The sequence below is a fragment of the Pelobates fuscus genome, chromosome 2 (assembly GCF_036172605.1).
Source record: "Pelobates fuscus isolate aPelFus1 chromosome 2, aPelFus1.pri, whole genome shotgun sequence".
NCBI lineage: Eukaryota > Metazoa > Chordata > Amphibia > Anura > Pelobatidae > Pelobates > Pelobates fuscus.
The window spans coordinates 371,367,823-371,387,092 of NC_086318.1; the positions used below are offsets into that span (position 1 = coordinate 371,367,823).

A 19,270-nucleotide genomic window follows, 5' to 3' on the forward strand; every position below is an offset into this window, starting at 1 on the left:
TTTTAGATAATTAAATTCATACATTTCATTGGGGTATATCCGTGAGTTTTATTTTTGGAGGGATTCTGGCAATGGGGAGTCTCTTTAAACTTCAAAGCATACTTAGAGAGAAAAAACAACTCATTTTGTGGATACAAATAAGAGAAAAGGGTTTACCTGGCTGTACATGTATCGGAGCATAAAGTCGAGCAAAAAAGATTTTCCTTTCCGAAATGCACCAGCCACAGACACGACGACTACATTTAAATCACGGATATGCTCCTGCATCAAAATGCTTTCCAATGCCTTTTCGTCCAAATCAAAATTATGATCGTCTTCATGGGCAAGAACAATCTGGATCGGACATGGTCGGTCCATCACCTCCGTATCAGAGTTAAGCTGGATCTCTTCATCCTGTTCTTCGTCTACAGAAACAATGGCAGATGTCAGGAGAATAAGTATATACAAAGGGGCAAAATAAAGCAATTTGGTACCAGACATTTGTTACATGCACATATGCCATTGGTAAATATTTGATAAACCAAAAGTGTGTAAAGACGCTACCTATCTCCAGCCATCTTCCTCTAACATCAGATGTCCATTTACCTCCATTCAAGAGAATGGAGGTAAATGCAGGTGTGCGTTTATGGTTTATTATTATTTTTTCTAAATATACAGTTTTTCCCTTTTCTTGGAGAAAGGCAAGTAAATTAAGAAAATACACTATATATTTTCCAAACACCGTTATTTGCATGGAGTAATATTTTAAGAGATTGTTATTAAGCCCTACATATTCATGCTCTTCCTACCAAGAACCCGCAGGTGTCTTTCAATACATGGAGGTCCCCTCTCTCAGGAGGGCTATGAGCAGCAGTCAAAGTGGGCACTGCTCATAGCCCTTTAAATGCCGAGGGAGATTGTCCAGGCTACTGTGGTAAATTAAAATAGAAACATTTTAACCCCACCCAGCCTGGCTGGCTGTGTCCCCACGTTTCAGGGAGACACCTCTGGGCCTGGAATAACCTTGGGGAGATCTGTCTGCATGCCCTCTGCAGCAGAATCAGTGCTGGGCTCTGCCAGTTGTCCAGCACAGATCTCTGTGTTCTGCAGCATGAGATAAAGCTCTTCCTCTGAAGCTGCAATCACACAGCACAGAGGGCTCCCACACTGAGCAAGGAAATCCCTCTACTGATGTCAGTACCGACATCAGCAGAGGGAATCCCTTGAAAGGTGGCATTAGAAATGGGATCTTAGTTTGGACTATGGGTTGCATTAGGGTCAGGAAAAGAGGAAATCTGGGGTATCACTGTACTTGACAACAATAGCAGAATACACATGTGGGACACGTGATCTGTGAATTTCCCCAAAATAAAATGTGCAGGAAAAAAAAAAGTAACTAAATTTGTCTTAGGTTTGTGATACAATGGTTAAATGAAAAGTTTCAAAATGCTTTTAATTACACAGCCTGCAGGAGCCACTTTCTACAAATATATACTTTTGTGTAGCGCGCTTGGCATGCTGAGATTACAACTTTATTATCGGTCACAGAATCCACATTTTGTGAAGTTTGAGCATTAAAACTGTAATTCAATCACTACTTAGTGAATTTATTTTGAGTTAATTTTCTTCACTTGCACTTGGTGTATAGTAATTATTGCACGTAAAACAGACAAAAAAACAACAACTTTTTAACACCCCTTTTTTAAAACTTTATTCCTTTTTAATATAGCATTATGCATACATACATAAAAAGAAAGCCCAATTTATCATTTAAAAATAAATAAATATACATATATGTATGGGTGCACTTAAACAGAAAGGGTGAAATTGTGGTAGAATTAATGCATTGTGATCAACGACTCATTGGCGTTTTTGCAAACGTGTTGCATCTCAAAAGACTAGGACCTGAAGGGGTTAAGAAAACCAACTAGTTACTAAGGACTACAAAGAAATCGAGAATGATAAGGTAGTCTGTGTTGGTTAAAATAAACGGCTAATGTACTGCTGCATGACCAGATTAAAAAGTAAACAAACCAACATCTGTACTCAAAATATTAAAGTAAATTATTAACGAGTAGAAATATACGAACACAAAACATTTACAGCAAAGTGTATTAATAAAACGCTGACTGTATAAGCTTGGCTCACATTACTGTCATCACTAACCGTGTGCTAGGTGACTTTTCAGTTTAATAGTTCGAAATGGTTTAAAACAAGCAAGGCATTCTGCTGGGGAAAAGGGAGACAAATTCATAGAGAAGTGATCGTATTCATTTTTATGCCCAAATATAGATCACCCTGGTGTAGTAGAGCTCCAAAAGTTGCATTTGTCTGGCTTTTGAATTCCATCAACATTTGTCTATTTTTGAACTATGTTATTATACATACATACATACCATACATACCATACATAAAAACAGGGGGCTGCACTGACCTGGAGGCAAAGTCAAGGTGAACATATGATTTATTACATAAATCAGGGTACAACATGTAGGCAGAAAGCATATATTGAAAAGTGAAGGCAATAAAACTGACTGCAACCTTTTTTATATTAGTTGAGATTTATCACTGCCGTGATCTGAGGGGTTTGCGTTAGGAGCATTAGGTTCACAAGGGGGCAGGGCAAAGATGAACAAAAAAAATAATTTAGGATAATGTTAAAAGAGGAAACGAAAAGCTCAATAAGAGCAGCTCCACAGGATGGATTAAAGGGACGCTATAGTCACCAGAACAACTACAGCTTAAGGCATTTTCATGCAGTGTTTATATTGCTCATAGGGACACCTCTGAGGGGCTTCCTGGCTCAGGGCTGCACACCAAGCAGCACTGCCGTTCAGCGTCTCCACGCACTGCATGGGAATGCTGGATTTTACTCATAGAGATACATGGATTAACTGCATCTCTGTGAGGAGGTGCTGATTGGCAAGAACATTGGATTGGCTAAAAATCGGCAATCCTGATTAAGTCACCAAGGGGCGGAGCCAGCGCCAACAGACCTGCACGGCGCTGGAAATAAAGTGAGTTTTAATTCCTTTTAAGGGGGTTACGGTGGGGGGGGGGGGGGGGGGGTAGTGTCAAGCCACCTTAATTGTGAGTTTTGCACTTTAGGGTCAGGAATACATGGTTGTGTTCCTGACCTTATAGTGTTCCTTTAAGGTACAAAATGATGTGCATGCAGCTGGGGAAGGGGGAGGTAGTAGTATCAGAGCCAGCGTAGCCTGGGCACTTAGACTTGATCTGTACAGGTCACAGGGGCAAAAGGAGCTCTTTTCTTAAATGTGAGTAAACTACATTAAAACTGAATCAAACGGGGGGCGGGGCCGGGCCGCCGACCTGGACGGTCGCAAGTCAGAGCGGCTCCGGCCAAACACAACGAAAAACACGCCAAAACTTCGTATATTTTTCATATAATAACCAAAGCGACCCGACAGCACTGATGCCCAGTGCCGCGATACAGATGGACCTGGGGAGAGGCTGGCTCGCTGAGCTACAGTCCCCCAGGGGAGAGGAACGCTGCGCCATAACCCGGGCCTTCTCCGGCGGTGAGCGAGGCAGACGGCCGCTGCCTCGCTATCCTGCACCACTGAGCCCGGCAAACGGGACTGATCGGCTCAGACCTGGCTCCGTTCCCCCCCTATGGACCGGGGGGGTGATCCCGGTCCCCACCCGGTGACCGTAAGCGAGAACCTGCATCTGAGGCTGGGGAACCTGATCGCTGCCTCCAAGATGGCGGGCGCCACGTGCGCCGACTACATAAAGGTGAAGCCCCCCTCCTGGTGAAGCCCCCCTCTACCCACAAAACGGCTCCCAAGAGACGATCCCGCTACACAGGGAAGCAGAAACTACCTTATCAATCCCAGCAACCACGCATGCCACCAACGCAAGCAATAAGAGCTTTGAGGGTGACCAAACATCGACCATTCCAGTCCGGGGTGATATCTGCCCAGCGAGACACCCCTACTAACAACCCAACCCTGCACCTGCTTTCAACTCATGAGTACATGAGAATCTGGTCCCGGACAACACCCGAGGCAGTAACGAATGGCACGACACAGCAAAGAGGGAGATCTCCAACATGGCAGCGGTTCCAGCAACGCGCCTCACCTAGACGCATCACAGAGGCCACTCAGGAAAACGCACAGCAGGTCACAACTGCAGCGGGAGAAGAGTAAAGGAACCGCAAAAACGATCATCTTACTTGCCCGCAAATAGGGGCTTCGCCAAGCAATGCGACTGCTCGAGGTGGGACTGTGCTGTACCCCTGGCTGGCATAGGCTGACGGGGGCTCCAGGACTGAGCCGTGAGTAAGGCCACTAGCTGCTCGCAGTCACAACCTAGTTACACGGCGGTGCTGGTGCCTATCACCTATATACAATGTTGGAAATACCAGTAATATCTAAAAGGCACACTTAATGGGGGGGGCCTTCTGGGGGAAAACAAAAACCTGTAATAAATCTTAAACGCAACTAGTATTGATACACGCAAATAAAGCGTAACATATATATAGGCATGCTTCCATTCATCTCATACCATAACCACAAAACGCGCTGAAAAAGCTACAGGAACCATAGACACGTACATGCTTGTTAAACTACGCAATACTCATAAATATATACGTCAGTTAATATAGAATGCTTACCAAACCAGTGTGTTTACCTCACTAACTGACATTTGTTATGTTATTGTTCTGCGCCTGTTATCATAATATAAAAATGTGCAACTTCTATTGACGCCATACTAATAATACCCTTTATTTGTTATACTATGTTGGATAATGCTGTTGTGGCATATAAAGCTTGAATGTTGATACTTGCACAATAAAAATAAAGAATAAAAAAAAAAAAAAAAAAAACTGAATCAAACTCTCCACCGCCAATTAGCACTCGCCACAACAATGACCAACACGCACCCCACCCTCCACTTAACCCACCCAAACGGGATTCGGGGGGACACACCAGGAGGTCAGCAACAACACCCCCCCCCCTCACTCCCTACAAACCCTAGCCCTCCCACCGTGCTCCACCTACGATGAACTACTAACAACGAACCATCCCCTAGCCCTCCCTTTGGCACATAGAATACGCCAACTATACCGTAGTCTTAAGCCAACGAATAAACAAAGCCGACTGAGCACACAAGCCCGGGGCACAGCGCCCCAGTCAGACCCAACCTCTCCGTGGGAGACCCAACCATAAGCAACCTTAACATATATCTGACCCACGAGACCTCAACCTAAACCGGCCCACAAATCAATGGTATAGCCAAAAGAGCAACTCTCAAATGTACATGTGCCAAACTCTCTCAAGACAAAACCGATGTACTAGCACATTGTTATTACCTCACTACTAACTTTTTTTTCTTCTGTAAAACTATTTTTTACCTTGAAAAATGAAAATAAAGAATCTTTAAAAAAAAACAAAAAACTGAATCAAACTCAAACTAGAAATACACAAGTCCTATTTTTGTAAATTGAAAAATGCGGTAAGTAAAGGATAAAAAAAAATAAATAAAAAGAGAGTCATACAATTGCCACATTGGTTGAGACCTAGTTTGTAGGGACGAATGGGACTATGGTAGCCGGGTCCAATGCTGAAGTCGCAGGTGTTGCGGCATGGTGCAGTTCTAGCGTGATCAGGATAGCATCCAGCCCAGAGGCATCGGACACTTTGTGCTCCACACTTTGGTGTTGGATAATGAGTAAGCAAGGAGAGCCCTAGCGGTACTTGACACCGTGAGTTGACAGGAAGGATGTGAGGGGGCAAAGTAACTTCCTCCACTGCAGGGTCATGCGGGACAGGTCGGAGAAAAAATGCCAGTTCCAGGTATTCAAACTTGTATGGGGTCTTTCCCCTAGTTGCACTCATGATGGCAACCTTGTTCTGGCCATTCTGAAATCTAATCAGTAGGTCACTGGTGGCAGAGAACATGGCTGATTAAGGCTTAGGGAGACAAAACATTCCTTATAGTATTATGCCTTTGGATTGTTTAGGAGGCAAGAGGGCCTAGAAGAGCATGCAAAGGAAATGTGGCAGTTCTGCCGTGGCAATGCTATCTGAGAGGCACCTGATCTTTAGGCGTTTCCACCGCCTTTTATCCTCCAGTGCTGCTATTTAGTGGCTCAGGGTAGCATAGGCTGAAGTGAGGTCTTTGACCTGTTGCTGGAGCTCAAAGACTTGTGAAGTAGGTGTCTTGGTGGTCTGTTTAACTGTTTCCAGGCCTATATTAAATCCTCTATCATCCTCTCTGACCTGTGATATTTATTTAGATAGATTTTGATGGTTGTCCACCAGGAGGCTGGTAAGTATTTCTGTAGTGACAGGAGAGTATATCTCCACATGTGGCTAAGAGGGCATGGGTGGCCCTTTGTACCTCAGATCTCCTATGTTGTAGAGAGAATAATCCTTCCACTTATATGAGAAATCTCTGAGATCCGCAGCCATTCCAGGCCTCACCTCGCCATAGGACCTCCGCATCAAGTCTCTCAAATCGGCTGAGAAACTGGGCCGATCCGACCGAGGCTTTTTCGTCCCATTTCCGGAGTGTCACCTGCTGACAGGTAATGGCCAGATAGTAAAGAGCTAGCTCCGGACCCAACTTCTCTTTTCCTTGGTAGCATTATGTAAATTGCGGATAGGAGGTTAACTGGTTGTACTACTGATACAAGGATGTTTGAATGGTCTATGAAAATAAAGCCACTGATTTAAAGTTAAATAGCCCAAGTAATAGACAACTTAAATGGACACTATAGTCACTCGAACAACTACAGCTTATTGTAGTTGCTCTGGTGTCTATAGCCTGTCCCTGCAGGCTTTTTGTTGAAAAACACTGCCTTTTCAAGGAAAAGGCAGTGTTTACATTGCAGCCTAGGAAAACCTCTAGTGGCCATACTCTGCATGGAGACGCTGCATGGTTCAATGCATCGCTATGAGGCCAGGGCAGGGGGGACGACAACACCAAAGGGTACTTATAGTGTTAGGAATACAGCTTTGTATTCCAATATTCCAAACACTGTAGTTTTTACTGACTAATGCAGAACTGGATTCAGATTCCAAACACAGCCACTAGAGGGAATGCTGTTGGGTGTTTGCATATATTTTTAAGATTATATTTCACTAACCTTACTTAAAGCGGCACTGTCATGCCGAATCCCGTTTTTTTTTTTTAACCCCCCTCCCGCCTCCACTACATCCAATTGACCCCCTAGTCACCCCCAAATGCCCCTAAGCCCCCCAGATTACCTATTTTTAAATCTGTATCTTCTGCCCCGATCTTTATTCAAGGCGCCGCCATCTTTGTGTGGGTAGTTGAAGTCCCTGTGGGACACGTCATCTACCCACACTAGACAGACTGTGAGATTCCCGCACATGCCCAGTGAAACACCTGGACATGCAAACGGGAATTTCATCTATTCATTCATTCATCAGACAGACGAATGAATGAATAGAAAAAATCAGACGAACAAACTAACACTGAGTATCAGTGTTCGTTTGTTCGATCAGTTTATTACAAGGAGGGAGCTACCGACGTGCAGCTCCCTCCTTGTAATATGTAAAGACAGAAGCGGTGGGGAGCTGTGCTCCCCACCACTTCATAAGCCCCCCAGGTCCCCCCCCTCACTCTATGGGGGTCAATATGACCCCCATAATAGCACAAGGGAGATTAAAATCTCCCCAATGCCCCTACTCGCTATAACGCGAGTAGGGGCATGTCCACTAAACAGTGAGCAGCCTGTGGCTGCTCACTGTAAAAACATAAATGGTAATAAGGGGGGGGGGGGACCTACTGTCCTCCCCCCTGGCCCCCACCCCTGCGCGGTGGGTGGGGGCATTAATAAAATAATAAGGGGGGGGACCTACTGTCCTCCCCCCCTGGCCCCCACCCCTGCGCTGTGGGTGGGGGCCCTAATAAAATAATAGGGGGGGACCTACTGTCCTCCCCCCTGGCCCCCACCCCTGCGCGGTGGGTGGGGGCCCTAATAAAATAATAAGGGGGGGGACCTACTGTCCTCCCCCCCTGGCCCCCACCCCTGCGCTGTGGGTGGGGGCCCTAATAAAATAATAAGGGGGGGGACCTACTGTCCTCCCCCCCCTGGCCCCCACCCCTGAGCGGTGGGTGGGGGCCCTAAATGAACCCCCCCCCCCCCCCATCAAGGTGACTAGGGGTCCCAAGCCCCTAGTCACCCCACCCCCCCACCCCAAAACATTCTAACCCCTACCTACCCCCCTCACCCTAAAAATAGTGAGGGGGGAATAAAATAACTAACCTGTAAAAAAAATAATTAAACTTACCATTTGACGTCTTCTTTTTTCTAAATTCTTCTTTCTTCAGCCCCCAAAAAGGCCAAATAAAAATCCATCATACCCGTCGCACTTTAAAAAAAAAAAAAAAAAAAAAAACGAGCGCAAAAAAAAAATTAATCCATGTTCACCCATGGAGGGCACGCCGCGTACTGAGCTCCGCAGGGCGGGTCAAGGCTTATATAGCCTTGCCCCGCCCTGCAATTAGGCTTAGAACACACTGATTGGTTGGTTTAAGCCAATCAGAGTGCTCTGTGTCATTTTACAAGCGTGGGAAAATTCCAAAGAACTTTCCCACGCTTGTAAAATGACACAGAGCACTGTGATAGGATGGTTTTCAAGCCATCCAATCACAGTGCTCTGTGTAATTTTACAAGCTTGGGAAAGTTCTTTGGAATTTTCCCACGCTTGTAAAATGACACAGAGCACTGTGATTGGATGGCTTGAAATCCATCCTATCACAGTGCTCTGTGTCATTTTACAAGCGTGGGAAAGTTCTTTGGAATTTTCCCACGCTTGTAAAATGACACAGAGCACTGTGATTGGATGGCTTGAAAACCATCCAATCACAGTGATCTGTCATTTTACACAGCGTGGAAAAGTTCTTTTGAATTTTCCCACGCTGTGTAAAATGACACAGAGCACTCTGATTGGCTTAAACCAACCAATCAGTGTGTTCTAAGCCTAATTGCAGGGCGGGGCAAGGCTATATAAGCCTTGATCCGCCCTGCGGAGCTCAGTACGCGGCGTGCCCTCCATGGGTGAACATGGATTAATTTTTTTTTTGCGCTCGTTTTTTTTTTTTTTTTTTTTTTTTTAAAGTGCGACGGGTATGATGGATTTTTATTTGGCTTTTTTGGGGGCTGAAGAAAGAAGAATTTAGAAAAAAGAAGACGTCAAATGGTAAGTTTAATTATTTTTTTTACAGGTTAGTTATTTTATTCCCCCCTCACTATTTTTAGGGTGAGGGGGGTAGGTAGGGGATAGAATGTTTTGGGTGGGGGGGGGGTGACTAGGGGCTTGGGACCCCTAGTCACCTTGATGGGGGGGGGGGGTTCATTTAGGGCCCCCACCCACCGCTCAGGGGTGGGGGCCGGGGGGGAGGACAGTAGGTCCCCCCCCCTTATTATTTTATTAGGGCCCCCACCCACAGCGCAGGGGTGGGGGCCAGGGGGGGAGGACAGTAGGTCCCCCCCCTTATTATTTTATTAGGGCCCCACCCACCGCGCAGGGGTGGGGGCCAGGGGGGAGGACAGTAGGTCCCCCCCCTATTATTTTATTAGGGCCCCCACCCACAGCGCAGGGGTGGGGGCCAGGGGGGGAGGACAGTAGGTCCCCCCCTTATTATTTTATTAGGGCCCCACCCACAGCGCAGGGGTGGGGGCCAGGGGGGGGAGGACAGTAGGTCCCCCCCCTTATTATTTTATTAGGGCCCCCACCCACAGGGCAGGGGTGGGGGCCAGGGGGGGGGGGAGGACAGTAGGTCCCCCCCTTATTATTTTATTAGGGCCCCCACCCACAGCGCAGGGGTGGGGGCCAGGGGGGGGAGGACAGTAGGTCCCCCCCCTTATTATTTTATTAGGGCCCCCACCCACAGCGCAGGGGTGGGGGCCAGGGGGGGAGGACAGTAGGTCCCCCCCCATCTTTAACCCCCGCGCAGGGGGGGGGGGTTATTAGGTGTTTTTTTGTTTTTTTTTTACAGTGAGCAGCCACAGGCTGCTCACTGCTTACTAGACATGCCCCTACTCGCGGTATAGCGAGTAGGGGCATATTATTTACTAATACTAAGTAATCTTTACTTAGTATTAGTACATTTGGCTTCAAGACCAATTCAGGTCTTTCAGCCTTTTAGTAGATAGCTCCCTGATGCCGTGGGAATTAGGGAGTTATCTACTAAGCGGCTGCAAGATGCAGCCACAGCAATGAATAGGATCGGAGTTTCATTCATTAGAATGAAATTCCGATACGAACAAAGTACCGAATTGCATCCTAACACCAATGGAGAAACTCTTCTCATTCTGTTAGGATGCAATTCGGCAGTTTTGCCGGCGTTCTGTCTAAGTGACAGGACTTTCGGCAATACTGACAGGAAGCATTGTGGGAACAGGGAGGAAAGCTAGGGATCATGGGAAAATTGCTCTGACCAGCGGAAATGAAGCACACTTTGCTCCTCCGCTGGTCAGAGCTGGTCAAGCGGAGGAATCCTCCATAAGACAGAGTCCCTACTTTGTCTTATGATTTTAAAGAAAACTAAAGAAGAATGGAAGAAAAGAATAACAGATCCTGAGAGAGGGGGAGAAGAGGAAGAGATTGAGGAAAGGTAAGTTCGGCATGACAGTGCCGCTTTAAGGGGTTAGACAATAGAAATGACAATAGAAATAAAAACCCAGAATGAAAACGAAGCCAAATCACAGCTTGGCCATTTTTGCTAGTTGGATTTCTACTGGTTACTATTTGGTGTTCAGTGGATAACTCACACAATGGATTGGCTTTGAATGAACGCCGTCAAAAAGGGACACAAAGGGCACAAGAAATGTGCAATCGAATACCTTTCAACATTTTTTTTTTCAGATTTAATTTTGTGTGGACCTTTTTTGTCTTTAAACTTTTCCCATCAGAGATGCTGCTCATTATTACATATACTATCTCAGAAGCACCAAAGATCCAGACAGGGCAGAACATTAACTGTTGATCCAGAATATTTTTTTGCACTTGTTTCCCTTTTCTGGTTAAATAAAGTTAAATCAGGTCTGCCAAAGGCCGCAAAGCTTTCAATAGGAAACAAACAGTCCCACGTCTCCCACAAAATCCTATGCAGTACAAAAGACTTCCAGGAGAAAGCGTAGGCCGTAGAAGGATTTGCGAGAGGTTTTATCCATTAAGCTCACAGAGGGATTATAAAACGAAAGGGATATCAAAGTGTTACGAAATGATAGACAATGAAAGGTGTGTAATGAAGACAATAGAGTAGAGTAAAATACGTTTTTTTTCTAACTAGAAAAAAAAATAAACCAAAGTATTTTTCATAAATTAACTGGTTGATTGCATTGTATATCTCAAACTCTTGTAGACCATGGATTTATGGGACATTCAAGTGGTTCTGATTAAAAACAATAAAAGGCCTAGGATTGATTGAAAAATACACTTATCTATTCAAAAATGTGGGTCACTTGGATCCTTTCAGCACACAGACTAACTCTCATGTGCATTCTCAATACAACATGTTTACACTATGAAATATTCGAGTCTGCGGGAGTGATTTCTAGGCCATTTTAAATAAACTATAAATAAGTAAATTAAATAAGGTGTCAGTGACTGCTGCTTGGGAGCGGCACACTGCTTTCACAGTACTATTTCTATCCCTGTGAGATGTGCCAGAAATAGCACCAAGTAATGCTGAAGACTTTGCATTCCATGGGGTATGCAGCTATGACAATATGCAAACAGTCAATTTGATTACAAGCAAGGAGAGCAGAGCGGTGGAAAAAAAAAATTAGACAGATTTCCCTGCATACACATGTCTGCAGTATTGTTAACCCAATTATGCCATCTCTAGTCTCCAATTGAATATGAAGAGAAAAAAAAAAAAAGAAAGAAATCACACGTTACATAGCTTCAAGCTGCCTCCTTCCCATGGCAATCACATAGTTGCCATGGTTACCTGCATAACTTCCTGTTCGGACCTTTTTGCTTTCACCTACAATTCGGGCCATGTTCAACAGGATACAACACTTGGAAATGGAGGACCATTGTCATCCCCACACTCACAGACCAAACCCCAACTATTTGTACTGATCCGGCAGCCCATTCTGGCTCTGCAGCTATATTGAAAGATAAATAGTTCAGTAGCCAACGGCCTCCAATGACTCTTCCGTTGTCAGCATTTCATAAAACATCCTCTCTGTATCATACAGTAGCAGCTGTATGGGTGTGGGGCAGTTTATGGCTAGGACAATCAGTTATTATTCCTATAACCAGACAACCTGTAAAATTATCAATAAAATCAGTCCTCCTTTTTAACTACCATGAGACTAATTAGGAAGTTAACATGGCTGGACGCTACTCAGCAGCTCTATCTGGTTAGTTTGCATGTCCCAGGTTAGTAGAATAGAGATTTATTCTCCAGAGAGACCATGGTGGCGTTTGTAGCAGATTGCCATAAAAGGATACCTCACAGGTATCCATTATTTGCCAAGTATATCTCCCAATCACAATACCTTTGTGTCCTCATAACTAATTAAAACATACTAAAAGGCATACAAAGGTTAGACTACCTACAAGGCCCTAAACGCCAACCTATAGATGACCATCAATTCTGGGCCCACCTGATTTACTTGACAAAAAACCCTTTTGAAACCATACCAACTCCATTATAAACTAAAAATAGCTAAAGAATTACCATAGAGACTTAATCAGATTTGACCCTGTGTCGTAAAATCACTATATCCTCACACTCTGATTTAGTGAAGGCCCATGTCATCTCTTATGGTACCTTAAAAATAATATTTCCCCATGGGTAAACATTGGATTGGCTAAAAATCGGCAATTCTGAAGATGTCACCAAGGGACCGGGACCAGGTGAGTTTTATTAACTTTTAAGGGGGCTAAGGGAGGGCGCAAACAACCTAAATGGTGGGTTTCTGCACTATAGGGTCAGGAATACATGTTTGTGTTCCTGACCCTTTAGTGTTCCTTTAATAACTAATTCATAGTAATTTCATACTGTGCCATCTCCGTCTGTTTTATTTACCAACTGGGCACCATTTTTATGTTGAATTTCTTGGTTTTAAACTTCAAGGCTTCTGTTATTTTGTCCAATTTTGTTGTGGATTAATCTCTGCTTTACAACATGATTTTTAATGTTTAAACACCGATTTTGTTTGCGGTACCAATAAATAAAAGCTTAATTTTTATTGATAATTGTCTTTTTTTTACTCCTGTGAGTGGTTGTGTAAGCAGGGCCCCAGTGCACTGCTGTGGCCGGAGGCCTATAATGCTGGTTTAACAGCTCTGCTTTTAACCCTTCACAATATCCCCTTACATCTTGCAAATTCATTTTATATGTATGGACGCTCTTTGTCAGACTAGGTTTAGATCCTTCATCTTTCTCAGGGCATTCATTTAGAACTGGTGCAGAACATTAATGTCCCAGTTCACATTATTAAAAGATTAGGTCGCTGGAATTCATTGGTCTACAATAGATACATACCTCAGCCTTGAGAAGGAATTAAAATAAGCTTTTCAAGATTTGGCCACATAATTTAGTGTTTCCATAATAAAGTTTTGCATCTCTAAATACGTTTGCCCTCTTTATTTACAGGTCTACCAGACATCTGTTTCGGTACACCACAAGTGACCTGTTCGATTAATTCTTCTTTGTCCTTGACCTCAAAATGTTAAGGCAGAAGCCTGTAGTTGTGGGAGGGGTTATCCGGCTATATAGATTCAGGCTGCCTCCATCCATGGCCGCATCGATTGCCCCACCCACTCTTCCTTTTAATATATCACTAATCGTTTCCTTGGCGGGCCCTCTATTTATAGGTCTACCCGACCATTGGTTATGGCACTCGACAAGCAGCTTGTTTGAATGAAAAAAAAAAAAAAAAAAAAATATATATATATATATATATATATATATATATATATATATATATATATATATATATATATATACACACACATACATACATACATACACACACATATATACATACACACACACACACACACACGTAGTGGCACTCACCCTTTCAATGAATAAGTAAAAAACTGCCTTGGTGCAATCCCACGCTGGGTATGTAAAGCAAGAAGGAAAGAGATGCACTCTCAGGTCTTTGTAGAAAAAACTTGATATTATTTAATAACAGGTAACATACATCTGATCTCAGATGTAGTTACCTGTTATTAAATAATATCAAGTTTTTTCTACAAAGACCTGAGAGTGCATCTCTTTCCTTCTTGAGATATATATATATATATATATATATATATATATATAATTTAGGCACTCACCCTTAAATAAACTCTGGTATATCCTGCCTTTGGTGCATCCACCGTCCAAATATAGATCAAGCGATAAACTGGAGCACTCTAAAAGGACTTTTCTGTAGTGGATTTATTTATACAAAAATCTTACATCAACGTGTAAATCAAATGAAAAAGACCCTGAGGGGTCGAAACGTTGATTTAGATGATTTACACGTTAATGCAAGATTTTTGTATAAATAAATCCACTACAGAAAAGTCCTTTTAGAGTGCTCCAGTTTATCGCTTGAGAGATATATAGATATAGATATATACACACACACTATACAGAGAATTTTTTTATAACTACAAACGCACACAGAACATTTAAGGATGTCAATATTTATAATTAGTTTCAAATCATTCTAAACCTTGCAATGCTAATTTAGCTGAGCACTAAATACACAAAGATCAAATATTCACTAATAATATTATGATACCTGTGCTAGCTTAAGCTGTACATGTACTAATACATTAAAACGGTTCTTAAGACATAAAAACAGATTAGTGAATTTTCAAAGCCGAAATTAGTGAGCATCTACACAGACCGCTTTGGATTTTAGCTACATTGTACATATAATGCAGTTTAAATTTATTTCCTGAAGTTTTTGTGGCATCAATTAAGCAGGATGCACTCTGTAGAAGGCACAGAACTCACCTCTGATGGTCAACACTGCAGGTCTAAAACGCAAGGCAATACAATCCATACACAAGTTTCCCATTTCCATCGACAATAGTAAAATGTGAGCTCCATGGAAAAAGCAGTCTTTCCCCCTCCCTAGACACAGGCATGTAATCCATACATATCCACATGCTTTGCCTAGGAAAACCAATGTGCCGCCTAGCAGCCAGGAAAGCACAAAGCAAAATCCAACAGGTAAAAGTTCAGAGGAAATTTACAACTTAAACTTAATGATAAATTAGCCTGATAATCACTAATAAAACAGATTTCACAATTTAAGCAAAAAAAAAAAAAAAAAAAAAGATTATTAACCGTGATCGCCGCGGATTGCAAGTCCAGGGCTCCTATTTGCCGCAGACTAGTCCTTAATGACAGTTTTTTGTTGGATGTACCTAGTACATCCACGGTCGGCCGTTAAGGAGATATACATACATATATATCCATCATTTCAATCTAAGTGTAATTTGATATTTAGAATATATCAAAATACAGTTGGAATAACATTTTTATATATATATATATATATATACACACACATACATACATACATATATATATATATATATATATATATATACACACACACGTGTAATTTTACTCCTATAAATAAAAAATACACTTAGTATGATTTAATATATACACATATAATTTATTTTAAATGTATTAACTTTATTATTTTTTTTCACCTTGGCCCCTGGGGGTCCTAAATTGCAGAAGGGACACACAAACACACGACTGTCTGGGCTGAGAATGTACAGACTACCTTGTCTGATGTATTTTTTCTACGCTTGACTTTGACAGAGGAGGAGCTAAAGTCAGCTCCATTTCCTGTGTCAAGAAATGGAGCCGACTTTAGCTCCTCCTCTGTCAAAGTCAAGTGTATGAAAAATACATAAAACAAAATAGTCCCTAATTTGTCGTACCTTTTAAAGAGAACTAGATCAGATAGGAAGAATTTATTTATTTATTTTTTTTTTTTTTAAAGAAACAGATTCTGAGAGAGGAAGCGATAGAATAAAGGTAAGTTCGGCATCATGTTGCCGCTTTAAGTTCTATGTTTGTGTTGACTTTGCTTCCCCATAATGGCTCTATTATCTACCATGAAATATGTAAGCTCAGGCATGCCTTTAACAGTGCTGTATCAGCACTGAATAGGTTATTTTAAAATTTACAATGTTTTGTACTGTCACCTTGACGTATATACAATTATGCCAAACACGTTTTATATTGTAAGCAGGTTGTGAGGATACAAGTTATGAGTGAAAAACATGGCACAAGTTGCCATCTTAAAAGAGACACTAAAGGCACCCAAGACCACTTCATCTTAATGAATACATCTCACATTTGATTTTACTTTACTGTAGAGAGAATTCACATCTCCCTGTAAAGAAACACTTTAGCATAAGGAATACAAGGATGAATTGAATCAATGATTTTCTATGAGGCTTTGCTTGATGCTGGATGTCCTAATGCAAAGCATGACGGCATTCAGCATCTTTTCACAGAGTTAAAACCGTAAAAGATCAGGAAGCGCCTCTAGTCTCAGAGGCAGTCTTAGCATTTCAATATAAACATTGCAGTTGCTCTAAAACCAAAATATCCCTATGCTCCATGTATGCTCATCAAGTCCTTCCAAGTGCTTTATGAGGGTACATTAAATTATTCATGCTGTAAGTGTGCCAGAGCAGCAAGGAACACATTGCAAAAACACAGTGGATTTTTTTTTTTTTTTTTTAATTCAGTTCGAAAAAACACATTTTACAGTCTGAAGCTAGAGTTGTGCAAAGATCCAGGAGTTATGCAAATTCCTTCATATCAAGGGAAGACTGGCAATACATGTCACGAAGGGGTAAAAAAAAGAACAAACAAATAATAATCAAGCACTCCAGGAACACTTTAGTAAATATTAGATCAACATTAAAGATATTGTACCATCAAAAAAAAAAAAAAAAAAGAACTCTCTCCCCCCCCCCCCCGCAACTTCCCATACACACACACACAACCAAACAGCACAACAAAAATTTTGTGATTTGCCTGTTGTGATTAAATCTCATTTCCCATAAATCCGCTTCTTAAAGTACATGAACAAAAAGCTCACAAGGTATTACAATTAGGAGGATTAATAAGACTACAAGGATTAAAGAAAATAAAGGAGGAAAAAAACAAAAGCAGATCATTTACAGTAGCAGATAAAAAAAGTTACATTTTAAGTACATTACAAGTAAAAAGCAGTCACCAACTTCAAGACTGTCCCTGGTTATCTCACTTGGCCAAATGCACATATGTCCTTGTTGAAAAAGCCTCATAGTACGTATATGGAAATCAGCAACACTAACATATGGTCACCATACCTGAATATGTATAATTTTATTTCTCCGTGTAATGAAACCCCTGTACCATACGAGCCTTTGATGTTTTTCTTTCATAAATGTATTGCAGAATGATCTACAGCGGAAAATAAACCAGTAAAGATTTTGCACTCTAAAGATCTATAAAGTAGATTTTGGCCACTCCATCATTACCATTTCTTACAAGAAATATCATCCATGACACAATTATCTTTCCAGAATCTGTTTTTCCGGCAAAATGTGACCCTTTTCACTTTAGGTCATCCCAGTCTCACAACCCAGTCATTCATTTTAAGCTCATCATGAAACATCATTCACCTACAACATCAAATTTAAAGGGACACTGTAGTCACGAACTGCTCCATCTCACTGAATTTGTTTAGTGTCTGGAGTTTCTCCAACAATTCAGCGTTCAACCATTTTTAATACTAAACAAGAGTCCCAGCAGCCCAACCCCACTGTGCTGCTTGGCCTAATGAGGAAGCATTAGCCTGTGTAAGAATGGAAGGCTGTGATTGGCTGGAAGTGCCAGTCTATCACTTTCAGCTCTAATTACTGGTATGGCTAGAAGCCTCTACTTAGAGATAAACTGCTTGAAAACGGTTTAGCATTGGATGAAGGGACAGTGCCAGGGATCTCCTGTAACTATAATCAAGTCGATAAAAAAAAAAAAAAAAAGTTATGGTGCCCAGAGGATTTTTTTTTTTTTTTTTTTTTAAAGTAGGCTCTTAAAATGTACTATATCACCTAACTAAAATATTTCTTACACAAGGCAATGGCACAACATTCTCCAATTAATCTTGAAACTGAAAGACTATTATGCAGAATAGATCTCCTTTAAACAGGATTATGAATGTAAGAAAACCCAGCTAAGAATCCTGGGAAAAGTGTTCTACTAGAATATTTTACACATCACGTAAACAGGTTTCACAAAATATATTCATACACATTCTCTAAACACAACAGTTCAAAGTTCAATTAAATGTCTTTATCAAGACTTGTTACAAGAATGACCCATGTGTCTTTACCGTTTGATTTCCCTTTGCAAAATGAAAGGTGCCAAAATCACTGAAGTGAGAAGTGTCAGGATTTCTAAGAAATTCCAAAGTGAATTTCAAATTTAGGGCAAAATAGCTGAGCAAGAAAAATTCTCCAAGTCAGCTATGCTCCCAGTTCAGCTACTTTGGCTTTATAAGGACACTTTAGGCACCATAACTGCTTTGCCTCACTGAAGTGGTTATAGTGTCTGGAGTCCTCTGGCGCAGTCCTTCCATTCAACATTAAAAACGGTTTTGAAGGTTTTATCATCAAGCAAAAAAAAATGCATGTGTTCAGGACTCAGGGCCGGACTGGGAAAAAAATTAGGCCCGGGCATTTTTCAATTAGAGCAGCCCCCTAAGAAGGGGGCAGGGCCAGAGAGGGTGTGTAGAAGCAGTGTTAATCAGTAATCACCCCCACATACACTTTAATTAAAATTAAGAAAATCCTACAGTGGTTTATCCCCTCCTTCAAGTGTAAACTGTGTCATTTATCTAAAATATGATTTTATTTTTTTACATTTGCCACGTCTCCAGATGTTTTAAGGGTAATATTTACTATAACTTGTATATAACCGTAACAATATATATATTTTTAACAATAGAACATTTTTAGCTTTTCTCCGTCATACATATGTATTCTTCACTGTCAGCTGAAACATTCGCATGTCAACAGCCCAGGCTTGCATCTACTGGATCAGCTGATAATGTTCTGCTCTGTCATGATATTTTGGTGCTCCTGAGATAGTGACTGTAATCGCTAAGGATCTTGTTCTACAGCAGGATAGGTACAAGGTCATAACAGCAATAGAAAAAAATAAATAATTCTTTTTTTTTCTTAAAACAGCATTAAAATCAAACATGTTGCAAGCATCTTGCATATGTATTTGTGTGTGTAATTAA

At 41.7% G+C, this 19,270-nt stretch overlaps 1 protein-coding gene across 2 annotated transcripts in view; it reads right to left on the reverse strand.

Moving 5' to 3' along the window:
* ATL2 (atlastin GTPase 2) overlaps positions 1 to 19,270 on the reverse strand; it is a 70,174-nt gene that overhangs the window by 23,752 nt on the left and 27,152 nt on the right. For both annotated transcript variants that reach the window (XM_063443711.1, XM_063443710.1), the window contains exon 2: positions 157 to 404. In XM_063443711.1, coding sequence (XP_063299781.1) covers positions 157 to 404 — 248 coding nt within the window. The remainder of the gene's footprint in view (positions 1 to 156; positions 405 to 19,270) is intronic.